The following is a 27468-nucleotide window of genomic DNA, read 5'->3' as shown; positions in this document are numbered from 1 at the left end:
TTTTTTTTTACATTGATGTAATTGCACAAATCAGGTCACACCCAGTACTTTACAAGATCAGGTTGTCACACTGGTAGCCATCTTAGTTCACCCACTAAGAGGGGGCAATGACATACAGTAATTAGGAGGTGATTTCATGTGTGATGTCTCTTAAAAATAGAAATCCTAAATGTAGACACATTTCCTGAACTTTGGGCTAAAAACAATACTAAATAAATGAAACTACAACTTGTAGAACCCTTCCCAGGCCCCTGCTTGTGTGGAAAGGAAGACACCTGCATAGTCACATGTGTATGTCACCTTCTGGGTAGGCACATATCTATTCTATAAAAGATGCATTACCTAAAACATTGCAGTACGACAACATGCTGGGTGAATGAATCCTTTCTCTTTTTTTGGTAAACTAGTTGTTTATCTTTCTCCTCAATTTTTACCAAAAGTAACCTCCCTGGTCTACTGCTCTGAGGAAGTGATTCTGCTTACCTTATGCAGCTCTGTCTAAAAACTGAGAAGGAAAAGATTCTGCATTCACTAGATGTCAAAATAAGTCTAACAGAGCCTATTCATAGATTTTTCCTGCCCAAGGAAAGCTTTGGCCGCCTCGAAGAAGATGATAGCCAGATGGCTGCTGCAATCGACTCAGGAAGCATACATTGCTGCAAAGAAGCGGCCCTTTTAGAGGCACATCCATGATGCCTATTTCTACATTCAGGTTGGAGAATGTAAGACAGCAATCTGTATTACACAATGCATTATAGGGTGATTGTCAATACATCAGAAGTAGCTGATCATTTGGTAAAAAGTGCGGCAAGAAATAGTTAGTCTTCCTTATGCAGACATTTAGTATTATCTTCCAGTGTGTACAAGATATGAAACATCTAATTAATTTTTCCTCACATTAAATATGACCTTGCTAGTACATACCTGAAGACTACACCCCTCTAATCTATCTGTCTGGTTCTGGAGACAGACACAAGACTCTCTCACTCCTCGTCCTATACTGTTAAGCAAGAGTGAGCAGCAGAAGTCCTGTGCACTGTGGAAATCCCATGTATGTAAAAAGCTGGTGGTCACCAATACTATATTGGAAACTGGGATACCATCAGCTTTATAACATATGTAATATAACACTGATCACTTTGTGCACTATAGAAACCAGTTAATAGCAACACAATTTTTTCAGCAGTATTGTTCACAACCTTTGTCACTATTAAATCCTCTTATACAGTTGTGGATAGATGATTTTGTATTGCTCTCTATCTGATATTCATGTATCAGGTTTTCAGGGTGAGGGTTACAAGTTCACTTTGCAATGCCTTGCACCCTTGCTAGTGTATACCTGAAAGGCCACCCCCTCTACAGGCACAGACTCTCTCACACCTCGTTCTATACTGTTAAGCAAGACGAGTGAGAAGCAGAAGTCCGGTGCACTGTGGAAATCCCAACTTATTGTCAAAAGTTGTTTGTATATCATCGTTAATACTACATGGAAAACTTTATATAATTAATATATCTTATGTCCAATTGTTGTATAAGACCAATAATTATTTCCTTATCACCAACTCTTATTGAATGATACTCACCAAAATACTGATTAAGGAGATATGATGGTCATTTTTCTACATTTTTGAAATTTTTATATCAGTATCTTACAATTTTTTTTTAAACAATTGCATATGAATTTGAGCCATAATTTTGTTGGTGCAATCAGTACTACAGGTTGAGTATCCCGTATCCAAAATGCTCGGGACCAGGAGAATTTTGGATAACGGATTATTCCGTATTTCGGAATATTTTAATATTTCAATGATGTATTTTGAAGTATCTTGCATTTATGCTGTATAAACACATAATATACACACAAATATATTTTATTACCACATAAAATACACACAAATATATTTTATTTGTTCAAAAAATCAAGGTTTCAAAACGTGAAACAAAATGTGTTTACTATCTCAGCACTGAATTTGAATGCCAAGCAATCATTGTCTTGCACATATATAGTGCCAGTTACATATCATGTCCCCAGTGATGCTGTTACAAATGTCCCCAGTGAGTTTTTAGCAAAAAAAATAAAAAATTTCACTTTCTGGAAAGTCCGTATTTCGGAATAATTTGGATAACGGATATTCGGATACGGGATACTCGACCTGTATTAAAAATATATATACACAGGCTAATTAATGCACAAGATAATTTTTCTTCAGGGGCACTTTATTTCCATACGTTAAAAATTATTTTCAATAAAATGTTTTAACTGTATTTAAACATATTAGATCTATAGATCCAGTGTGCACCCCACCGAGTTTCTTTTTCTTCTTCTTCTTTTTTTCTATAAAGTAACTTAGCCATAACGTAAGGGGGGCACCATTGACCATCACATAAAATACACCTGGAGCAAGTGTGTGGGCTGTTGGTGAAGAGTGATTAGATTATCTCTAATAAGGTCAGTTAGGATCCCCAGATCCAGAGGCGGAACTACCATTGGTGCAGCAGGTGCATTGCACCGGGGCCCATAAGGACTAAGGGGCCCACTGCTGCCAACCACTGCTGTGTGGCATATTGTGAACTTATGTTGGACTGGAGGTAGGAGGCCTAAATTATATTTTTGCACCTGGGCCAACCACTCACAAGTTCCGCCACTGCCCAGATCATTATTATTGTTTCAGCAATACAATTATTTCCCTAAATACCTAGTGCGGATCCCCATGCTCTCTCTCCATATTGACATTTGCCATGTTGATACTACTGTCAGTAGGTCAACAGTGTGCTATTGCTGGAAGGTCTATCCATAACACTTCTCCTAATACATAAGCATAACCCTAATCCTAATGTTAATGTTGACACGTGGGGGAAATTTACTAAAGGAAAGTTGTAAAAAAATAGGTGTATTTGTATCTAGAAATACACTTATTTTTGACATTACTATCCCCAAAATACGGCAATTCGTATTCGTATTGATGTTCTATCAATACGAATACGAATTGCCGTATTTTCGGGATAGTAAATGTCAAAAATAAGTGTATTTCTGGATACAAATACACCTATTTTTTACAAATTTCCTTTAGTAAATTTCCCCCACTGTGTCAACATTTTTCAGCTGTCAAGATTCTGATGACTGCCCTCACCAGAGGTGTAGGATGAATTTTAGCAAGTTTTAACAAGATTTTAAATGGTGCCCATTAAATTACAGCTAATCCTAGTCCCACATGTCAACAGTTCTTGGTTTGTTAAGACAGTTAGTAGATTTTAAGAAAACAAAAATGTATGACTAGATGGGCCTGTAGTTTATTTAACTTCTCTACATTTTATGTTTCTATGGGCAACAGCACACCTTCTAGGGCATCTGTTTTAGCTTTAAATTAGGCCAAAATTAAGCCTTAACATTAAATACCAAAGGATCATTTAAATGATTATTCCCAGTGCATAACTGCTACAAGGGTAATGCTCTGACCAGGAAATATTGTCTTTCATCACACACTGCACATAACCTAGCCTCCATCTGCTGAAAACCTTGGTTGGGACCTTAGGCTAGAGCCCTCTACTGGAAGCCTCGCCCACTACGCTCAAAGCCCTGCCCCTTTGGCGGTCCCAAGTCACAGAATGTGAAAATTGGGAGGTATGCTGCAGCAGTCTTTGTTCAGGATATCAGCCACTGTAGCGTGTAGCTGAATTATGATAATCACGGTAGAAGTTATCAGTCCATGATGGTGATGTTCGTAGGATCCCTACCAAGGCCAGTCCCACAGATAAGGACACCAGTGCTATTTCTGACAGCTATCTCAGGGGGATCACTGCAAGCTCATAATCAAGTACAGCACATCTCCATGCTAGAACCACAGTGTAAATTCAAGTGAATGGTACTATAATGATGATAATATATTCTTGCTGGCTTTATAAATGTAAAAAGGCTTTCTAGTGAAATTCTGTATCCTAAGACTATAGTGTATTCACTACAGTGCATTGCTGTATAAATATTTCTTAAGGGGCCCAGACCATGCACTCTGTAATGTTAACCAGGCCTCTGTGATTGGCGAGCGCAGCGAGCCACCGTGCCCGAAGCGTGGCGAGCGGACGCGGTCTCATAAGAAAAACGGGAGCCCAGATATTACATAAGTACCAGTGTCTGGTACTTTATCACTGGCTAATCGGCTCCTAAATTTCAAGTTACAGACTGGGTTTCAAAAATGACAGTAAGGAGCTGTTTAGCCATGATGAAGTACCTGCCACATTATCACTTAATTGGGCTTAATAAATCTGCCAATGAACTGCATTCCCCTAGTCTAACACTGCATGCATATACAGAAGCAGAGTTCAGTCATGCATAGAATTAGCCAAATGGGCTTGAATGTCATGGGTGACCATTGTTTCTGCTCACATTATTGTGAGGCATCTAACTGAAATCTGCAAAAAGCCCTGTTTGTTCCCACATTTGTGGCAGTGCATAAAACAGTGTAAAGGGTTTAGCTGCTCTATACGTCTAAACCCAACAACCAGTTACTTGTGCCCAATTAGCAAAACTGAATATATTCCCACCACTCTGACCAGGCAAAACCGTGCCTTGTAGGCGATAGCACCTTTAAAAAGACGTATGAGTCCGCCTGGTATCCGTGCACTTCTGCCAAACTCCCCTGGCATTACATTCTGCCCAGGGTGTGCATATATAGTACAAAAAGGGTGTATTTTGTGCAAAAGAAAAAAACACGCTTGTTTTTTTAACTCATTTGTACTTATTCTAGAGCAGATTATGATTGTTTAGCAGCATATAGGAATTATGATAAAATGTCTAGTGTCAGAAAGCTAAAAAAATTACCTAACCATTAATGGGTTACATAAATAGTGTAAGCCTAAATAAATACTATGATATTGATAATAAAGGAGTGGCCAAGTTGTAGACTTTTCTTATTACTCTATCAGAACATTATTATGTGTCCAAGAAGGTTTAACACTTGGCAAGACTGACAACTTAGTTATAATAGTCCCATTTATAATTAACTATTACTTTTGGGCTCTGTCATATTTATGTAGCGAGCGATCACTTTGTAATAATAAGAAGAAAGTGGAGAAACTGAAGAAATATTTTTGTTCTAATTGGGCAAGTCTGACTAACTCGTTCTTTCTAGACATAGAAATGAGATTATACACTCTTATGGGGATTGGTTACTCCTAGATGTTACCTGGTGTAGTGCCAAACTACATTGTGCCAGAAAAAATACCTGCAGACACAGACAGGCAATTAGCAAGCAGTGATTATAGGGACCTTTGATGTTGTCTTATATCAACTGTAAATATACAACTATACTGTTATATTTGATGGTAAGTTTACGTATTTGGTGGGTGTTTGGAGGATCATTAGGCATATTGTGCTGCAGAATGCTGGTTACTGCAATAGTTGTGGATCATGTAGCTGCATAGGTGCTGGAACAGGGGGTTGAGGGGGCAATTCAACCCCTTCCAGAATATTAAAGAATCAGAGTACTGGTTGGCAGGGCATAGTGTGTCCACCATCTATAGTTAATACAGGCAATGTCAGGATGGTGATAATACCCTTTCCAGCTGCTCCATCTACTTATTCCCCACAGCCCTTATCTGCCTGCCTCCAGGGCCCTCTTACACCCAGCTCCAACCCTACAGTGTCTGGCCAATTACTGTGGGCTGGACCCTCCTCTGGTAGTACTCTTTGCACCTCTCACCTCCCAGTAAACATATTATCCTCCCTTCAGCTCCCCTTTGTCCCACCACCATTTTCCCTTGCGGCAGTTCATGACCTCCAACCCTTCCCAACCGGGTTTAGCTGTATTATATTTATTTCCACACACAGCCTCGACCAGGGTAAATTTTTGGAGTGTGGCCTAATTGCTGGAGGCATGGCCCTGAAATTAGGCCACGCCCCCAAAATGGGCCCGGGTAATTAGTACCTGCCCCCCCCCTCCTCTTGGCGGCCCTGCACATTACTGAGATGGCCTATTATCAGAGCATTTGTCCTTGTTTGTGATTTTTGATACATGTGGCCAGAAATGTATTTCTTATTGCCCAAATAGCAGCAATAAGAAATTCTATTTGTTGAGTATAAACCAGTGGCATCCAAACAGGGATGCAGGTCCCTCCCATATGCCACCCAAGGATTTACAGGCCAAAGGTTAAGGGGTGGAGATTCTTGTGCTCCCTGAGCCCCTCTAAGTGGGAGTGCATGGAGGTATTAATTCTGCAGTGCAGTAGTGCGGACACATACAGGGGTAGGACGGGAGTATTACAATCAGCTTTTAAAAGTTTCTCAGAGTCCAGTACAACAGGACAAGCACACTGTACAGTATATTATACACCACAGAAAACCATGATCTCACTGGGGCTGATGTAGACTATAAGCATTCTTGCCTAGAATAAGAGAGATTACAGTAGGAGGCCTTGGGGCAGATGTATTATAGCAGCGCTAAGCGCTCCGCTATAATACTTCCTGCTTCGCCTCATTAACGAGGTGAAGCAGGAGGGGAGACCAACAAGATGTATTAACATCTTGGCTACAGAAGCAGGAGAGCGCTATCTCCCCCCTCTGGTGATGTCCCCTCCTGGAGATAGCGCATCAGTTTACACTGATGCGCCATCTCCTTCCCCTCGGCCGGCTGGACTGGGCATGCGCGGTATCTCGCTACTCACGCGAAATCCCCAGCGCAGCCCAGAGCCAACAGCAGGGACATCGCACTTGTATGGTACCCATGTCAATCGATGTCGACAGACACCAAAAACTTGAGAAACTCATCTGTCGATCTATAGCCTGTCGACCAATAGTGGTCGACCCATTGACTGTCGACCTTATTACTGTCGACCCTGGGACCCATATCCTCTACAGAAGTGGTCATTAACTGTACTGGGCTGGGCTGTATGAAAGCCAGCACAGCCCAGTCTGAGGATGCTGATACTGTTCCTGAGGCCGGAGTCCCTCACTGTCAGAGTCCAAGTCTGTGAAAGAAGCTGCCCCAGAAACTGTGGAAAAATGCAGCTTGCCGTGGTACTTCCAGCAGCCAACTGAATTACCGCCGCTGTCAGAATCCGAATGTGTAAGTGCAACGTCACCCAGGAGGCAGAGTAGACTGGCATGGTGCTGCCAATGGGACCAGTGTAAATGTGAACTCCCATATCCGTAGCTTTTAATATCTACCTGCTGGCCGGCCTCCCGCACGCCAGCGGATGTTACACACTGAGCCTGCACTTGTTTTCATGCAACCTGGCCCCAGTTATTAATAGTGGGCTGGGCAGTGGAGGGGGAGAAAAAAATTATACACTTGGCGGACAGTGGCCCCTTTTTGCGTGTTGGCTCACTGGGAACCTTCTGTGTGGGCCCTATGACAGTCCTTTCCTACTTATATACTGTATATGTGTAAGTTATAATGGGAAGCGTATCTTTGGGTGCAGTTTAATTGTGTTGCCATGTTCATACTGTACTGTAATTGTTCTTGACCCAAACACACACATAAAATATTGATAATTCTAATAATGACACCAGTGACACTTTTTTATGTAATAAATGGTCATATGTCCAACTCTAAATCAGGTCCTTTTGTTCATAATTATGGGTCATCTTCATTATAGAGTATTTATAGAACATTCCACCTAACTAATATACACATTTGTTTTTACTTCAGGGCATAACAGGATTGTCTGGTATTCCGGGTTTCCGAGGTACACATGGCAAGGATGTAAGTTACCGGAGAATGTGTTCATGTTTAGTCTGATACCCTATGTATTGTCTCGTAACTCTACCATCTGTCAATTTCTAGGGAGCTACTGGTGTAAGCGGAAAAGAAGGGGACATTGGAGTTATTGGACAGAAGGTAAGTTATTGCATACCTACTGGCTGATATTAGGGTTAATATATGTGGAGTGGTCCTGCCATGGTTGCTTGCTAAAAAAAATAACTATTTTTTTCTGTGTGATGACCCCTGTAAGTTAGTAGTCAGAAACCACCATTACTTTATTTTATTTACCTTCATATAAAGGTGGCGCCCATTTCTGTATCATGGCTGTTCATTGGACCGTTGGGTTAAATGCAATATCTCAGCTCAGAAAAGCCACAGAAAGCTGGGATAAAAATCATTATCAGCACATTTCAAGCTACATTTTTGTCAGATGTTTTAAAAAGACTATATTTAGCATTGTATTTCAGTGGGAAGAAACAACTTTTTAGAGCTGTAATTTTGTTTGACAATAGCTATATATGCAAATATTTTCCAATTTAATTTTGAGTTATCTATCTTGTCTATTTTTTTTTTATTAGAGCACTTTGAAATAGATTTTTTTTGTTATTTTTGATCTCTAATATCTCTGGTCGGTGACCTGATAAAAATTTTAAATTCAGAATATATACAGTACTCTATGAGCGTTAACTATAAAAAAAAGAAAAAAAGAAAACTCAAAGAATACATACATACAGAAATGCAGAAATTGCTTGTTGTTATCCATTTCTATTTTTATTAATCTCATTTTACATTATGACTAAAAAATGTTTTAAATGTAGACTTTTTAATTAACCTTAACCTGAACATTAACCTTTAGAGGAATTACATATATTTGGTAATATTTTGCAGGACTGGAGTGAAGCGGTTCAGAAATCCAGCATGTACTATTTCAATCCCAATGAATATTAAAAGGGTGCTAATATATGTTATTGGTGCAAATTGAACCATAACTTTACATAGCTAATATCTATTATTAATATTATTATTATTATTAGTGGTAGTAATAATAATAATTATAATAATATTAATAAAAAATATATTTACGTTATGTAATATGATGTGAAATTTGGGAAAAGGTTTGAAAATAATTATACTTCCTAATAATGCATACATATCTATATAACACTCATTAGTGTTATAAACCGACTGTTTATTTGTATAATTTATTTGTATGTCACATTTGTTTTAGTTTGTTGATGATCTCCAAAAAAGTATCTTTTAATTACAGGGAGACAAAGGAGACCAAGGACCACCTGGCCCCCCAGGTATTGAAGGGCCCATGGTATGTTGCAGGAAGATGTGTTTCAGTTTTTATACTGTATATATAGTAGTTGCACAGTTATTGCATTCATATTTTTATCTTGCCTTTCTTCATTTATCTATGCGACGGGTTCTCAAAGTCGGTCCTCAGGACCCCACACAGGGAATGTTTTCCAGGTCTCCTCACAGAATCAAAAGTGAAATAATTAGCTCCACCTATAGATGGTTTTAAAATGTGTCAGTGAGTAATGAATGCACCTGTGAACCTGCCAGGTGACCTTGAAAAATGTGAACTATGTGGGGTCCTGAGGACAGATTTTGAGAACCCCTGATCTATGCAAAAACTAAATCCTCACTATTTAAAAAATATACAGTATCTTCGTAGAAACAGATAATTTCTGGAGGTCCGTAGAAGTTGGTAGTAGATTTTTTTCTTATCAGTTATTTCTAATTGCAATTATTGATCATACAAGTCACCAATACTGCGTGGATGTCTGTGAAGGTTTATGTACAAAATGACCTGTGTAACTATTGTTGCTTATTTAAATAATCATGCTTGACATGGACATTCCTCAATTGTGTTTGTAAGTGTGGAAATTTTAATAATAAAAAAAAAAGGTCTTTTGGCATGACCCAGGAGGGACTGATTGCAGTTCCCATTATTTTTACACATGCAATTCAATTGAAATGTTTCTTGGTAAATACTGTGCTACTACTGCTGTGATATTATTCATATTAAAGGGTACCGCAAGAAAAAACCCACTGCCAATAGACACAGGCAAAATTTTAACTGGATTTAAGATCATTTAAAATATTGTAGAGCTACTGGAGCTTCACGTGATTACTCAAATTCTTTTCTCGTACAGAATTTTTTTTTATCATAGTTCAGGACCCTAGCTAGCAATGAAAATCTGGAGTATTTGAGGGTTTATAATAACTGTGTAAAGAACTTGAAGTAGCTCATTAGAATTCAGGAAAACAGTATTTTATTTTATTTGCCTTTGTCATTAAGGGCCAGATGTATTAAGCTTCAAAAAGTGATCAAATTTACAGTAATAAACAACCAGCTAATCAGCTGCTACCTGCCATGTTACAGTCAAGAGGACAGGTAGGAGCTGATTGGCTGGTTGTGTATTACTGTTCATTTTATCTCTTTTTGAAGCTTGATACATCTGGCCCTAAGTTGTTAAAAAAAAACACTCAAACTTTTTTGGTCACTATAGGGTTCAAAAGGTGCAAGGGGTGATGCTGGGATCCCTGGAAAAGCAGGACCACAGGGTCTCCAAGGTTCCAAGGTAAGTGACCTTTTCATGGACAGCAAAAGTTAAGTAGTCTGGCATAGTAACTATAATTCATTTATTTATCTGTGTGTTTATAGGGCTCACAAGGCGATACTGGAGATGATGGAGCAAAGGTGAATTTTATGTGGCCATTTTCAATTTTGTTCTTCTGTCACAGAGATAAGGTTTCAGCACACATGCAAGTTGCAGCTATATTATTCAAAGAAAAAAAAACAGACCCATTCAAGCATCCCCAAATTGGATTATAAATATTGCAAATTACTATTTATTTCATATTAAATTGTCCTCTGTAGGGCAGCTCCCTGAAATATAGATTTACTAGCATTCTTTTTTTAAGCTGGTGGATTTATTTATTAAAACTTTGGAGAGAGATGTGATTTTTTTTTTTAAACAAGTGATGACCAGTATAATTTCTAGGCACTTTGAAGACATGACCCATCACTGTCTTCTGCTCGCAAGTTATTTTTGTACCCATTTTAAATGAAATCTTTAGAAGTGATCATGGCAACATTTATATATTATTTGCCTAATTATCCTGATTAAGTCATCAGGATTCTTAGGTTTCTCTCAGTAGATAAAAACAGAAATTTGAAAAAGTCCCAAGGCGCAAAGTCCGATTCCTCCTGCCACACAATGGAAGTAAGGACCAGCAAAAAGTCCTTGTTTTGATCTATGGATGAAGATGAACCGGTAGTGTAGAGGCGCTTGAATCCTTATTTGTCCAAGAATTGTGTATCCCGGTACGAACTGATTGTCCTTATCATCCACCCTTACTATTGGTGACCCAGCCTTGAAAAAGATACCTTGATGCACTTGAACACCTACCACTTTGTGTGAGTGAGGGTACGCTAGCCAATATTGGGCTTCCCCCCTTAATTCTTTCACTTTTGGTTAATTTTTTTTGACTCGGCAGTCATTGTTTTTCTTGTATTTGTGTTTCCTTTCTATCGTACATGAGAATCTTCATGTGAGAGTTTGCCATCTATACTTGCTCAGAAGGGAATCACAATTCTTGGACAAATAAGGATTCCAGCGCCATTACACTACCGGATCATCTTCATTCTTTCAGTAGATTCTGATACTATGAAATAGCCTTTTATTTGGCCTAGCTAAAAGTTGGGAATACTTAGCCTATGGGATACATTTATCACTGTGCAATTTTCCTGGTGATTTGCAAATTAACAGCAATTTACTATTTTGTGCATGTATGTGTGTCCCCCAATCTGAATACACTCTGGACAGGTGGACTTAGCCAGTTTAGCCATAGTTTAGCCAGATTTTGAATTTAACTGGACTAGTAGCTCTCTCTATTAGACCTGCAGCCCTCTTTATTGAGCTGACAGCTCTCCTCACAATATCCACTTCCATTGAATATTGGTGGAATATACACTGGCTTTGCCCCTCTCTGTAGTCTCTCTCTTTGATACTCACTCCCCCTTTTGGTGTCAATTCCTCACTCTTGGACACTTCTGGGGTCAATTAATTGTTTCAGGCTCCTCTGGGACTGTGTAATTTCAGCACCTGGGAAAGCATAGTGCTGTCCCCTGCGAATACTCCTCAATTATATTTCCACAGGGCCGGCCCTGACCAATCTGGTGCTCCCCACATTGTTCTCCCCACACCATACTTTGTTCCCCATCCCACACTCTCATACTCCCAATCCCACATAGTACTATGGATGGATATCACATTTATACAAGGCAGGAATGTAAATAATGAGTAAACAAAGTTTGTGAAGGATATAAAATAAGGTGGACCATGGATACTTGCAATACACAATATGCAATAATATCATATGTGCCACTCCGTCCCCTGCATCCTGTTTACAGGTGCTATGTGCTCAGTCTTCCCTGAGTAAATAGCACAAACACATTTTTTTTTAAATGACCACGAATATAGCACTGAAGAAATTAAGTGACAGAGAATAATGAAGTCAATAAATCACTCCCTGGATTTGTGTGCCCATGCTGCATCTGATTTAAACAAATGTGGTGCTGCTGACCCAATTTCCAAATCCAAGCTCAAATGGCTCCTTGGCATATTACTAAGGGACGAAGGGATGGGCTGGTGGCTGTAGTGGGTTGAACTAGTGCAGAAGATGGAGCAGGATTGGCAGGACAGGGGCCAGGCAGCAGGGGAGTCTCTTCTCTTCTTCACACTGGGTGGTGGAGTGTAGATGCTCTGCATGTAAAATGAGGTCTGACATCCCACACAGTGTGACGTTCCCCTTTCCCTGAATCTCCAGTGGCTACTGCCAGTGTCACCAGAAATTGCTTTGTAAGAAGAGCCATGTTGACATGCTGTTGATGCCAGCATGTTCAATGTTGACATTTCAATAATGTGTATATCATAACTGCCGACACATGTCTTTATGCCCTTAAAGTGTTATGAAATTTCCTAGAGCCCAAACTTATTATAAATCAGACCCCTTAATCTGGAAGCAATGCTCAGTGTTTCTACAGCAAGCAGCAGCAGTTATTTTTGTTTCACGAGTAAAGCACACTAGGCTTTTAAGCATACTGGCGGCGGCAGGGTGTCGAAATCGGTAAGTGCATACACTGATGCCAGCAGGGAGGGAACGATGGCTGGGGAGTGTCAGGGGGAGCAGCTGCAGCATGACCATCTTTAACGAGAACCAACCTCATCTGTAGATTTAAGACAAGGGAGGGGGTTGGTTATGACATGGGGAGCGGGCATCATTATCGATATTGCGTGTACAAACTAGACGAGGAAAGTATATTACGGGGTAAGATTTTGCGATAATAGGACAAATAAGCAAACAAATTGCTAGGACTGTTTTGAATATCTAAAATATGTATCTTGCAGGGAGACAAGGGAAGACAAGGTGCCAAAGGAAAAATTGGAGCAAAGGTATTTCTGATCAAAATGTTGTAAGATGCACTAATTATGTGTAAAGCATAAGGTCATTGCCTATGGGAGATATATTGAAATTTCTGATAACGAACATTTTTTTATTATTATTATATGCATCAAAGCAAAGGGGGTTGTTCAAAGTTGATCGCTGTTGTGTGAATTTACACAGTGAATGATTATCAAATGACTGTGAATGTGTTTGGATCGCACTATGCATGCATGAGGCCAAACAGAGACAAAATATTATGAAAAATCGAATTGCAATCTCCTCGCAACTTGCTGCTGTTTATTAGCGGCAACCTGCCATTTTCTAGGAGTGTCAGAATAAACACAGGCGTGCCCAGGCGTTTTCACAGAGGGTGTTTGACGTCCGCTCCAGCCACGATTAGCCTGTCTCTGCCGCAGGGTTGTGGAAGGATCAGAGTTACACTTCCATTGACTAGGAAAATAAATTGATGGGTGAGTGATTTGCAAATGGACTTGCAGCTGGCAACCAATCAGCGATCCATTAGCAGGTCATTCGCAGCCTTGGCACTTTTCGGGCACTATCTGATCGCAGGGCTCTGCAGATTCTGCACAAATAGGGTTGACCGATAGAGTGCATACACACTGACCGTTATAGTTTACGATATCGGTCATTGACATCACCCACCCCTCTGCTCCTTACATTCAGTCTCTGATGATATTGTAAGATTGAGCTGCATGTACAGATGGCAGGGGGGGGGACATAAATGATGCTCAAGAGCTCGCATTGTTAACAATACACGTCACTTTATGCTTTTGCAGGGTTGGAGTGGCCCACAGGGGCAATCCCCTGGTACATTGTTTGCACTGGTGTCCCTGTCACTTAAGGACATAATAAAGCACATACTTCTGTTACTAATGATGAAATAGTCTTATGGACAATTATTGATATGTAGGCCCCAAAGTCTCTAATTAATCCATTGTATAAACTAAAATAGTCAATAACTATTTATATACTTATATCACAAAATATAAATATTTCTTAATATTATATCAGTCAAGCTAAATAGCCATAACCTTTGACTAGCGTTTTAAGCATTTCATATGATTTAGTTGTATATTTTAATAGGTCTATTACAATGGACCAGTAGAATATTACCAACGGGTGCAGGGTGCCCACAGCCAGCCCTGGCCACCCACCACGCACCCACCATTTTACACTGCTGCTGTCAATAACCTTGCAGTCAGACTGTGACTGAGGCCTAGCAGATGCCGATGCTGACAGGGATATTCCTTTCTTTGACTGTGAAATAAATGTAGGGGTGTTTTACAAAGTGTGGGTTTATAGAGGTGGAAATGTTGGCCATAGCAACCCAGCAGTTTCTACATATCATTTTTCTAGCACCTACTAGAAGATAATAGCTAGAATCTTATTGGTTGATTTTGGCTACATCTTCACTTCTGTAACCCTGCTTAGTTATGTCCATATAGGCAGCTGCACAGTTTTGAACTCAGCCCCTGGCCTCACATGTTGCAGCTCTCCTCATTCTGGACATTCAAGACTTATTGGCCCTTATTCAGATCTGATCGCAGTACAAATTTGTTCTGAAAATGGGCAAAACTATGTGCACTGCAGGTGGGGCAGATGTAACATGTGCAGAGAGAGTTAGATTTGTGTGAGTTATTTTGTTTCTGTGCAGGGTAAATACTGGCTGCATTATTTTTACACTACAATTTAGATTTCAGTTTCAACACACCCCACCCAAATTTAACTCTCTCTGCACATCTTACATCTGCCCCACCTGCAGTGCACATAGTTTTGCCCATTTTGAGAACCAATTTGTACTGCGATCAGATCTGAATAATGGCCATTGTCCTTGAATACATTATAAGACCTTATGTATTAAGAAATAAACATGGTTTCGATTTTATTTATATTTTTAAAAATGAACAATGCCTAAACATATTGTTGTTCTCAATTGACAGTTGAATAAATGTTTAGTGTAATAATTGTGATCCTTTGTTTTCTTTACATTTTATTTAAACAGGGGGATGCGGGTTACTATGGAGATAAGGGATCAGTAAGTAACTTTTACTTTCTATGATGATCAAATCCTTGAAACTACCGAAACACAACAATTCATGTCCCACATTCCAAGGTTTGAGTATTATGTTGGAATCATAACAGATACCAATGGCATTCACATTTATACAGATAACTAGCAAAATACTAAACCTATTCATCAGTGCTCAGTTACTGCATGTAGTTGCTGTAATTAAATTAACATGCCCCCTTTTGTAAATCTAAGGGTCTGATGCTGGTACATACTAAACTATGTACCCAGCATGGCATCAGGAGCAATGGGAACCTGGCATTGGCAAGTGCGTACATGTTTGCCGATGCCAGCCATGATAAGCAGGGGGGGGGGGGGGGGGGGGGGGTGGTGTTGTTACTATCCATGCTTTCCCCAGCCATTAATTCTCCCAACCAGTTTCTTCCTGTTAATTACTCTGAGTGCGATTACAGGGCACCTTGGCACACGTGCTCTGCAATCTCGGCACGGCAATCTGCCAATCAATCTGTTGCGTGAACATCAATATTGCGTACAAACATAATCTAGCCCAAAGTTAGAACGTCAGATGAGAGCACTGCTTCATTATTTTGGACTTTCCCACTCTCTAAGTTCAGCTTTTCCCATTTTCTTCAAATGTATTGCTCACGTGACTTCCATTTAGATCTCATCGGATCTGGGATATTATATGGGTATCAGGGCAGCCTTTACTACGCACTTTATATTGATTTTGTCATTTTTAATATATTGATTCCTTCTGCTTACACCAAGTCACTAATTTAGTTCGCCTTGTGTAAACAGCAGTTTATTTAAATAAATAATTTAATTTAAATAATAAAAAAAAACCTGAACAGCTTCTGAGTAGGGGTGTAACATTACCCCACCTTCATAATGCATGTAACTATATATGTGTGTGTTTGTGTATAATCTTTTAAACTTTTTGTTTGCTGCAGCAAGGAAAAAGGGGTCGTGTTGGACCAGTAGGTTCACTGGGCATGGTAGGCGTTCCTGGATCCCCAGGTCCAAGAGGCTATCTTGGTCCAATTGGAGAACAAGGAGAAAAGGGTCTTCCTGGGCCTCCTGGATTACCTGGGCTTCTGGTAAGCAACAATTATAGGGTGGAGAAATGCATATTCCTATATCTAGGTGCTGCTAGACCAGGTCTGTAGACAGCTGGAATAGCTAAATAATGAGCTGAAAATTACCAAAATGCCCCTCTGACCCTTTTACATGCCTCGCATATGTCCCTGCATGTAATCAGACTTCCCCACATGCCTATCAGCCCCCCAACATACTATCAAACTACCCCATATGCCCCTTATAGGCTCAACATAACTCCCACACATACTGATCAGACTTTCCCTACATGCCCATTAGATCTCCCCAAAAGGCCTCTCACCTCACCTCCTGGTGTAGTTCATACAAAAAACAGAAAGGCAAGAGAGTGCAGTCTACTCTCTGCCTGCCCTGATTGGATGACCCATTTGCCTTGGGGCAGATAGCTTGTGCTGGGCTGGGGAGTCCCCTGTGCTGACCCACCAAATGAAGTCACCTGGGTGATGTTGGTGAAAATTATGCTAAGCACCTCAATATTACTCTATTAATTTGAAGAGTGTATTATTTTTATTGTTCTAATGAGCAGTGCTTATTAAAGTGTGCACTGGCATTTTCTTTGTTTTCCACATTTAAATTGACAAAGAACAGAATAATGTAGAGTGAAGGGAGATCACCCCATTCATTCATTGCTGTGTGTTCTGGTAAAGGCTATTACTCTCATAAAGAGACTTTTTATAATTAGGCAGAACGTCTACAGCAGGGGTGGCCAACCTGTGGCTCTAGAGCCGCATGCGGCTCTCCCCCTGTTAAAGTGCGGCTCCTGCTGCCCGCCGCCCACCGTCTGTCCTCATCGCTTATCTCTCCTACCCCTCACTGTGCATCCTTGTGACTGGGTCATCCGCCAATCAGAGCTCGAGGGCCGGCAGCCAATCAGGAGCCGGCCCGCGAGCTTTGATTAGTGGACGGCCCAGTCACAGGGAAGTGAGGGGGGGAAGGAGACGCGCGGTGTGCTGTGCTCTCCTCCCCTCGGTGACATGACAGGACTGCAATGGGACGCCAGACTGTCCTCTCCCCGCCCGGCAACAGCAGCAACAATGGTGAGTGCTGCTGCTGGGAAATTAGCACTGTGGGGCATAGCAGTTTGTGGCACTGTGGGGGCATAGCAGTTTGTGGCACTGTGGGGGCATAGCAGTTTGTGGCACTGTGGGGGCATAGCAGTTGTGGCACTGTGGGGGCATAGCAGTTTGTGGCGATGTGGGGGCATAGCAGTTTGTGGCACTGTGGGGGCATACCAGCTTTTTGTGGGGGGCATACCTGGCACCGTGGGAGCATATGTGTATCTGGCACTATTGGGGGCATATGTATATATGGCACTGCACTATTGGAGGCATATGTGTATCACACCCATCCAAGGGGTCCAAATAGACCATGCCCCTTTTTTGGCACGCGCGTCAAAGGCGCGCACACATTGTTGGCTCTTTTGCTTGACTACAGATATTTTTCGGCTCTTTACCTCTGACCGGTTGGCCACCCCTGGTCTACGGTATCTGAAAAATATTTTTTTCCAGGTTTACAGCTTTGTGCCTTTCATAAATAGACCTCTAAATAACTGCACAACGCAGTATTGTATGGTATTTAACATATAAGCAGAAACTGAGCCAGATTCCAGGCCTACAGCTCCAGGCCTTAACATAAACATAGGCCCTTCATCCTAACAGCATGATGATGACCAGCTGTCCAGTTGGAAACACACTTGGCCAATAATCATAAGTATCCAAATTTTATTTCCAAATTTTAGGAATTTATGAAGACAGTGGGCCTGTTAGTGTAGGGCTGTACATGTCTACATGTCACTGGCCACACCCACACAGCACTGGCCACACCCACACAGCATGGGACACAGCTTTTCCACTTCTCACTTAAACATTTTCAGCTCCAAGCTCATGTGGCCTTTAAACCATGGCATGGCGTCAATGGGGACCATTCTACACAATAGGGGTATTGCCTACATTCTCTACATCATGGAATAAATAAATAAATGGCAGTTGGAAAATACACAGTAATTCTTTATTTTAACTCACAGGAAAAAATTTCAATTTTCAAGACAAATATACTGTATAATGTACTGTATGCCACATTATTTCTTTATTTATTCTGTAGACTAATATAAAACAGACCTGTTACATGCCTATTATGCCATTTTAGTCCCTTTTTCACCATTGTACCACATGCTGTCGTTTTGATTTAGATTAAGATACTGAAATCTAAAAAAAAAAATTTTTTAAATTGAATGTCTAATTTCTTCTGTCAGGGACCTGACATGCCAGATCGTATAGTATACGAGCTGTGCCGCAAGGTGGTAATAGAAGCAACATCTCAGTATGCTGCAAGTATAAGAGGAAAGTGTGCAAGTGCCTGTCCAACTGCTAATGCAGGATTGATTGGACCACCAGGAGTACCGGGGGCTACAGGGAAAGCTGGAAAGAAGGTGAGAACAAACAATGCGTCTATGAATGAACATGTGGTTCGTAAGAGGTACACTTCTGGTTTCCTCCCATGCGATAAAAATGCCATTATTGATTGCCATATATTGCTCTTTGAAACCATGTTTTTTTGCAGGACTTTTGTTGTGGCCAAGTTTAGCACAAAATATATTGTAAATACTTCACTTGTACTCCTTGGTCCTAATTAAGGAGGCCAAACCCAGGCTGTTTTTTCAAATGCTGGGATTTGAGATGGAAAAAATGCTCAATACCAGGAATAGAGTATGGATCGCTATAGGGAGCAAGTGAAGTTGGTGTGGGGAGCAGTGCAGATGGGTGGGTGTAGGGAGCAGTGAGGTGTATGGGGAAAACAGACACAATGAATGTAGGGATTGTTCACATGACACTTACTATCAGGTGGGTAGCCATAGAAACAAAGATAGTGCTAGCAGGATTTTAAATGTACTGCTGGCCACAGCCAATCAGGGCTGCTTGGCCCAACTGCTCATGCATAACATAATCCTGTGAATCCTGGGATTGGAGGTTCCAATCATGGGACTGGAGGATTCAAATCCCAGCATTTTTGGGCTAAGATCCCACCGTTCCTGGTATAGGCCTCCCTTGTCCCCGATTTTCTGATAAGTATATAAACCTGCACTAATACAAATATCTGCAGTTTTGAATGAAGGATGAGCATAGCACCATTTCTCTTTCCACAATGTTGACGCTGCTTTTGTACCAATTTATAATAGTGACCTACCCAGAAATTATTATGTATTGTGTAAAATAGTAGTTATACAATATACTTATTGTCACTACATTTCATATGTAGAACTACTGTACAATATTCAGATGTATTTGTTTTAACAGGGAAAAACAGGTGCTGCTGGAATAAATGGAAAGAATGGACCTAGAGGTCCAGTTGGTGTTCCTGGACCAAAAGGAGCTGATGGTGACCGAGGTGAGCTTATGGTGATGACATTTTATACTGCCAGGACTATTGTGAATAATTATCATTTTTATGTTCTGATGGATTTTTTTTAGGTAACAAAGGAGAGAAGGGAAACAGAGGAGATGCAGGTATTGGACTTCCAGGCCCTGATGGAGTGCAGGGCCCAATAGGTAAACTAACCTTCTCAGATCTGGAGACAGCCATTTATGCTATGTGTGTTTATGTACATATAATCTATCTACCTATATACAACTGGGCTGGCCAGACCGGTCCTCGAGATCTAACATCTGCCAACAGTTCAAGTATTCACCTTTTCCACCTTTTATACTCCTCCTTGTGCAGCCAGTCCCCCGGACAGGGAATGATGTCCTCACCTACGTTACGCACAAAATAGTGTGCGTGTACGCGAGTGAGCGTCGCCCGGCAACCAAAATAATAATACTAATAAACAAATCATGTTTAAACTGAAGGACAACAGATACTACCACCAAAAATTTAAAACATGAAAAACAAAGCAAATACATTATACATAAATGTATAAAGTCAATGGGACCAGAGAGATCAGTGCAAGTACATGTGAATTTATAAGACCAGAGCTGACACTGGTGTCTAAGCGATGTGGAGCAGGAGGACACAAAGTAATTGTTAGTAAGAACATGGACACAATGTGCTCCAGTCTGCATTTATTGCCAATGGAATGCATAATTAATGTGTGTCAGCATTATGCTCCAGGTCGTAGTCTAATGCACCCTGTACTCCGTAGCATGCGGAGAACCTAAGTGAACTAAGTAAGTAGGGATAGAGAATAAAGGGTGCTCAGGAGAGTCAGAAAACACCACACGATAGGAGGGTGGAACAAATGCTATGCAGGTTAACTGTATCTAACATATAGGCGGAATGCCTTATAATGGGAGAGAACAGACATAGGGCCAGATTCTGTTTGCATCGCTCCCCCGCGTGTTTACATGGGGGGCGATGTTTAGCATTTGCGCATGCACATTTATGTGCATGTGCAGATGCTTGGTGCAAGCAGGCACGTCAAACTGCTTATTCGCCGTCCTATTTGTACCTGGTGGCGGCAACGGGTTGTGCCCATGGGAACGCCCTGATGTCAGCGGATGCCAACTGCCCGCCCTCTTCCCGAACAGGGAGGACGCATACAGTATCTAAGACACCAGATTTGCGTGCACCTTCCAAATCATTCGATGGTCGGCGACCATAAAATGAGTTCTCCCCGCACCCGAGGCTGCGAATGGATGTTTATGCTAAACATCCATTCACAGCCGTGCAGGGGGAACTTGGCAAGTGAGAGGGGATGGCCATTTGTGTGGGCGTCGGGGGTGACTTATTATCCACACATAGTGTTCATTCTAGCACCCGCTATCTTTGAAAACCCATGCAGTTCCTCTTCCCTGCCTGGGATGTCGCTGTCTACTGTGGTGTTTCTAGCACAGGTCTGGTTTGCATATCAGTGCTGATATACATACCACACTGTGCTAGAAGCACCACAGCAGACAGCGACACCCCAGGCAGGGAAGAGGAACTGCATGGGTTTTCAAAGATAGCGGGTTCTAGAATGAACACTACACACAGAAAGCTGCGAAATTCACATCTTTGCGTGTGGACCAGAATAACCTCCATAATGTGCAGAAGTGCAAAACCCTAAACTCTCATGTCTGATAGACCCTATGCTACATCTGTATACAGCAGGTCATTGGCTCAGGTTGGCTGTAAATACAAGTATAGGTAACATGGTGGCTACAGGAACGCAGAAAACATGGCATGCTCGGACCAAAAAACTACATTCTGTAGTATAAATTGACTGAGGCAGGTAACCTGTGTGCAACCTGGAGAAGAAATATACAGAATTTCTATGCCATCAAGTCCAATGGGGCATGTAAGATATGTACCAAAGGGGTGCCGGACGGCTCCCCGACAGTCGGGATTCCGACAGTCATTCCTTCGACGTCGGAATCCCGACTGCTCCCTCGTGGGGGTCCACGACCCCCATAGAGGGAGAATAAATTAAGTGGCGAGCGCAGCGAGCCTGCAAGGGGCTTCATTGCGCTCCCCCCGCTGTGCAGTCGGGATTCCGACGCCTGACTAATGACTGTGGGAATCACAACTGTCGGTATAATATACCACACCCGTACCAAGGTTAATGGAGTAAAGTAAATAGAGCAATTGTTCCTGGTCATGCAAGTTCAGCAATTCATAACAAACAGTTCAGGAACAAACTTTTGTTCAGGTAGTGCGGAGAGACCATGTTCCGGCTGTGTATGAAACATGCTGTAGAAGTTTATTGCTCTTGTCACCTCCTTTAATGCTGGGTTGTATTGTACCTGGTCAATCATTTTCTTACCTAAGGGTCGCTAAATTGTGTCTGGCTTCTCTGAAGTGTCCTGCCACTGGCTGTTCCTGGGAGGGACCCTCGAGTGCCTTTCTGATAGAAGTCTTATGCATAGACATATGTTCTACAAAGGTTACAGTAGTTTTTCCTATATACATGAGTCCGCACTGGCATCTAATGAAATAGACCACAAAACAACTGCTACAATTGCGAACATGTTTGATGGGGATCTTTGTACCCATATGTGGATGGTGAAAAGTGCTGCGGGTTTCCATGTAGCCACAAGTGGTACAACCAGTGCATTTATAGAACTTTTTTTTTCTGGTTAAGAAGTTGGTGGTTGCTGCAGGTTTCAGGGTAATGACATCATTTTTTACTAAAAGATCTTTGAGGTTTTTGCCCCTTCTAAAGCTGGGCATTAGGGACCAATCCTTGGTAAAAGGGAGTTCCGGGTCTGCTGTTAACACACTAAGGAGATTTTTAGCAACGTTGGGACCAGGGTCGTATTTGTCACTAGGCCGTGAGGCACGGGCCTAGGGGCGGCACCTATTATGGGCGGCAGCTGACAATCCCTCCTCTGCACCCATTGAAGTTTTTTTTCAATATAGTACTGCGGGCAGTCCCGCGCTCCCCTCTTCAGCACCGCAGACTCAGAGGAAGTATATAGAGCCACCCCCCCTCCAGCACTGCTCCAGTCCCACGCTCACCCTGTAGTGCGGTTCCAGTGTACTCCCGCCAGCAGCACCTCCCCGCACTCCCCCCTGCCTCCAGCACCGCAGCTGAAGTCACGATCCGTGTCCAAGTTCCAAGAGCCAGTGAGCCAAGGTCCTAATGTAATCCAGCAGCATCACTTCAGTCCTGTTCGCACGTGCCGTTCCATGCTCCCCCACCAGTGCTGGTGAGAGGGAGAAACTGAGCCGGTGAAGGAAGACCCGACGACCCTGAGCAAACCCAGCGACCCTGTGCTGCCATGGCTCTCAGGTACAAAGTAGTGTGACCAATACTACTGTGTACTGTGCAGGGGATGGGTGGGATGGGATATTAAGAGGTATAAGGTGTTCCAAACCCCTGCGCGCTCTCTTCTTCCTCCTCTGTCTCCCCCAAGCCCTCTTCTCTATTTTTCTCTCCTCACATACCTGTCTCTCTCATCTCTTCTGTGCTCTCTCCACCTGCCCTACCTCTCTCTAACTCTTTCTCCCTTCTCTTGTCTCCTCTCTTTCCCTCTACCCCGATCTCTCCCCCAGCCCCCCTCATGCCTAAAAAGGGGGGCGGCCAAAAGAGTTGTGCCTAGGGGCAGCCTGACCCCTAAATCCACCCCTGGTTGGGACACAGAGTGATACTGTTGCATAAAGATCAATCTGTCTGAGGTTTTAGTGTTTTTTTTTTTTGCTGTAAGCAATGCATTTCTTGGTAGTGCCAGGGCTTTAGATGTGGCTTGCAAAAGTTTTTTCTTGTTATAGCCACATTGTATGAAATGCTGAATCATCAAGTCTATTTCATTGCTGGCTTGATTCACCTTGTCCAAAATTCTGCAGAATTGAGAGAATTGTAACCCCTTGATACATACGGGTGGATGATGGCTGCTGTGATGTGTTTCTTGTGTATCAGTTGGTGCAGCTATGTGTTCCCCATATATCAGTGGGTGCAGTAATGTGTTCCTTGTATGTCTATGGATGAAGTGATGTTTTGTATCTGGGTGCAGAAAAGTGTTCCTCCTGTATCTGTGGATGCAGTAATGTGTTCCTTTTGTATCTGTTGCTGCAGCGATCTGTTTATTGTATACAGTACCAGTCAAAAGTTTGGACACACCTTCTTATTTAATGGTTTTTATTTATTTAAATAATTTTCTACTTAAAAACTATGAAAGAACACATATGTTGTGAAAAAAAAGTGTTAAATCAAAATACAGGTATGCTTTACATTCTAGTTTCCACAAGTAGCCCCCTTTTGCTTTGAGGACAGTTTTGCACACTCTTGGCATTCTCTCAATCAGCTTCATGATATAGTCTCCTGGAATGGTTTTCCAACAGTCTTGAAGGAGTTCCCAGAGGTGCTTAGCGCTTGTTGGCTGATTTACCTTCACTCTGCGGTCCAACTTATCCCCAACAACTCAATTGTGTTTAAGGTTAGGTGATTGTTGAGGGCAGGTCATCTGACGCAGCACTCCATCACTTGGTCCAGTAGCCCTTACATAGCCTGGAGGTGTGTTTGGGATCATTGTCTTGTTGAAAAAATGCTGGTCCCAGTAAGCGCAAACCAGATGGCATGGCGCTGTAGAATACTGTGGTAGCCATCCTGGTGTGTCCAAACTTTTGACAGGCACTGTATCTGTGAGTGCAGCAATGGGTTCCTTGTGTGTCTATGGATGCAGAATTTTGTTCCACATTTTTGTGTCTCTATAGGTGAAACAATGTGTTCCTCATTTAACTGTGGGCACAGTGATGTTTTCATTGTGTATCTGTGGGTGCAGTGATGTGTTCATCATATATCTGTGGGTGCAGTGATGTGTTCCTTGTATCTATCAGTGCAACTATGTATTCCTCATGTATCTGTTGCTGTTCTTGCATTTCTATGGGTGTAGCAATATGTCTTTCGTGTGTCTATGGGTGCAGTTATGGGTTTCTTGTGTATCTATGGGCCCAGGGCCGGCTCTACCACTAGGCAGCTCTAGGCAGCTGCCTAGGGCGCCAGGATATAGGGGGGCGCCACCAAGTCTGCCTATCAAAAAATAAAGGAGGTCTGTGAGGATCCTTGTTGTACTTAATGTAGGTCGGTTGCTGTGGAACCTCTACGACCTCACCTCCATACTTTCTCTTGAGGCATACTTCCCTATTTGGCTTCCCTGTCTTCCTGTACTCTGTTGCGGGTGGCAAAAGGGAGGGTGCTGGGGGCCTCCAGAGAAAGCAAGAGTCTTGCCCTCCTACCTGGGGGGCTGGGAGGACCACTCAATTTTGGGAGGCTCCCTGCTATTCCAGAATGTTAATCAATTATGCATCAAGGGGTTGAAAAATGTTTATTGGTGGCAGTATGGGGGGGGGGGGTGTGGCAGTGGGCTGGAGTTTTGCCTAGGGTGCTGAGAAGCCTTACACCGGCCCTGTATGGGCCCAGCAATTTGTTCTTTGCAAGACATAACATTTTTCATGGATTCTAGGTTGGACAGTAAACAAGATGATACATATGACCATGAAAAATTGGAAATGAAACCATTTTTACCTCAGACACTAAAGCAAAAAATGGAGAATCTATTATAATACATTTATTACAAATGAATTAAAACAATGCATGAAAAAAATATCACAAAGTGTATTTCATATGAGAATTCTCAAAAAACATGATATGGGGAATTTAAAATTAAGAATGGATTCCAGCTAACTTTCAGATGTGTTGGAGAGAGTCAATTGTTATCCCGAGAACACCATGGAATGTATATTTACCAGAAAATGTAGATGTCCTTGAATGAATCAGGGCTTATACCAAGTCCCGGTGATTGGCCAGTTGTGGATGCCAATATAAATACTCCAATTTGGAATGGTGCCGTTTTGTGGTATAACTATACTCAAATTGAGTCCTGCAGAGTGGTCCAAAGTGATGGCAAAGAAACTGGTCCGGATGGAATCTGGTGTAATGGCTCCAAGTTGGAGAAAGGTGTGGGATGGGATGTCTCTCCAAAGATGAGCTGGAATACTGGTGCTGTTGCTCTGATGTGATATTTTATTCATGCATTGTTTTAATTCATTTGTAATAAATTTGTTATAATAGAAACCTAGCGCTGTATCATAGATTCTCCATTTTTTGCTTTTGTACCTTTTGGGAGCCTCACACCCTCCCGATACAGCTGCTTTAGCAACACCAGTGGTTCACCTTCCTTTACTTTACCTCAGACACTGACTGCTGCTGTGCGGTGCACTCAGAGACTTTGGCTGGCATTTTTTTTGTCTCTGGTAGTATAATGTACTGCATATAGAACTGATTACTGTTTCTTTCTATAGGTTATCCAGGATATCCAGGTGTTGCAAAGGATGGAATAGCTGGACCACAAGGTCCACTTGGTAACAGTGGTCGCCCAGGCCAGCAGGGCCATCCAGGCTCAGCAGGTGTCCCAGGATTCTGTGAAGCCAGGGACTGTGGAATTAATGCTCCATCAATGCTGAGTGAACAGGGACTGAGGAAACTTTTCTAAGTAACCATGAGGTAGACACAGTAGACGACAAGACAGTAACTGGGTTAGTTTTTTCTCTGCTTGTGGGGTGATTTCAACCAAGGATTTGTAGTAATAAGGCTAATGGACATGCAGAAACAAGGGATAATCCTACAGCCATGCAAACACTTGTTGTGTGGTCTCTCGTGCTGTTTCCATAAGTGGATCCCTTTCATCTACCTAATTCTACATTTCCACTGCACTCCTTGAAAATCAAGAAATAGTAGGACAGTTCCCCTTATTGGATGATTGTAATGAAACAAAGAGAAGTGATTTCAATGTATAATTGTGAAAAGAAAATCCTATTTAAGAATGTGTTTATATACAGAAGGTCCCAAATACGTAGGTCATATTCCAGCCACACGTATGGCCTCATGATATACTGTAGTTGTAAAAAAAATGAAAATAAAAGCAACTACTTTGACCTATTTGCCAAAAAGATCAAGTGTAAATGAATAAAATAATATTTGTATTGTATTGTCTACAGAATGATTTATTCGTATTTAAAAATCATTGAAATACTTTTCCTTCCTAAACTCATGAATTCATTTTCTAACAATGGGGCAGATGTATTAAGCCTTAACAAGAGATAAATCCAAGGGTGAGTGATAAGGAGAGATAAACGTCCAGCCAATCACCTGCTAACTGCCATGTTACAGCCTGTGTTTGAAAAAAGTCAGTAAGGAGCTGATTGGCTGGACGTTTATTTCTCCTTATCACGCTCGCATTTATCTCTTGTTAAGGCTTAATACATCTGCCCCAGAGTGCGATGTGTTTCATATGTAGTTACTTTGTATGTGGCACGGAAGCCTGACTCGCTGTATGCCATTGAGAAAATGCAAAGAATCAGGGCTGGAACTACAATGAATCCAAAAGAACCAATTAATGGATAAATATGTTTATAGATTTAAAAGTGATATCACGTAATTAACATTAATATACACATACATGTAACAAAATACAATTAAAAGAAATATAAAAAAAATGGGTAAACCTCACTCGCAGGATGGAAAGTAAAGCCAAAGAGATTTTATGGTTCTATAGTGAACAAACCAGTTGAAGGTAGGTATAATTTACCAAAGTGGTTTATATTGGTAGCACTGCTTGTAATGGGATGCAGTTAAAATCCTGGCGGTCGGGATCCCGGCGTTCAGAATCCCGACGCCGGAATCCCGACCGCCGAAATGCCGACACATTCTCCCTCCCGGGGTGTCCACGACAC

General features: G+C 41.7%; 1 protein-coding gene across 1 annotated transcript in view; it reads left to right on the top strand.

Annotated features, from left to right (window-relative positions):
* The window catches only part of LOC146005729 (uncharacterized), a 64511-nt gene extending 37859 nt beyond the window's left edge, over nt 1-26652 (top strand). The window contains exons 17-28 of the mRNA XM_083145156.1: nt 7644-7697; nt 7779-7832; nt 8965-9018; nt 10220-10291; nt 10375-10410; nt 13124-13168; nt 15184-15216; nt 16161-16307; nt 18575-18751; nt 19617-19707; nt 19791-19868; nt 26038-26652. Of these exons, the coding sequence (XP_083001282.1) occupies nt 7644-7697; nt 7779-7832; nt 8965-9018; nt 10220-10291; nt 10375-10410; nt 13124-13168; nt 15184-15216; nt 16161-16307; nt 18575-18751; nt 19617-19707; nt 19791-19868; nt 26038-26228 (1032 nt within the window). The 3' untranslated portion in view covers nt 26229-26652. The remainder of the gene's footprint in view (nt 1-7643; nt 7698-7778; nt 7833-8964; nt 9019-10219; nt 10292-10374; nt 10411-13123; nt 13169-15183; nt 15217-16160; nt 16308-18574; nt 18752-19616; nt 19708-19790; nt 19869-26037) is intronic.
* Nucleotides 26653-27468: the final 816 nt, after the last annotated feature.

The sequence above is a fragment of the Crinia signifera genome, chromosome 5 (assembly GCF_055691185.1).
Source record: "Crinia signifera chromosome 5, ASM5569118v1, whole genome shotgun sequence".
NCBI classification, from domain to species: Eukaryota; Metazoa; Chordata; class Amphibia; order Anura; family Myobatrachidae; genus Crinia; species Crinia signifera.
This window is presented reverse-complemented; position numbering and strand designations above follow the sequence as displayed.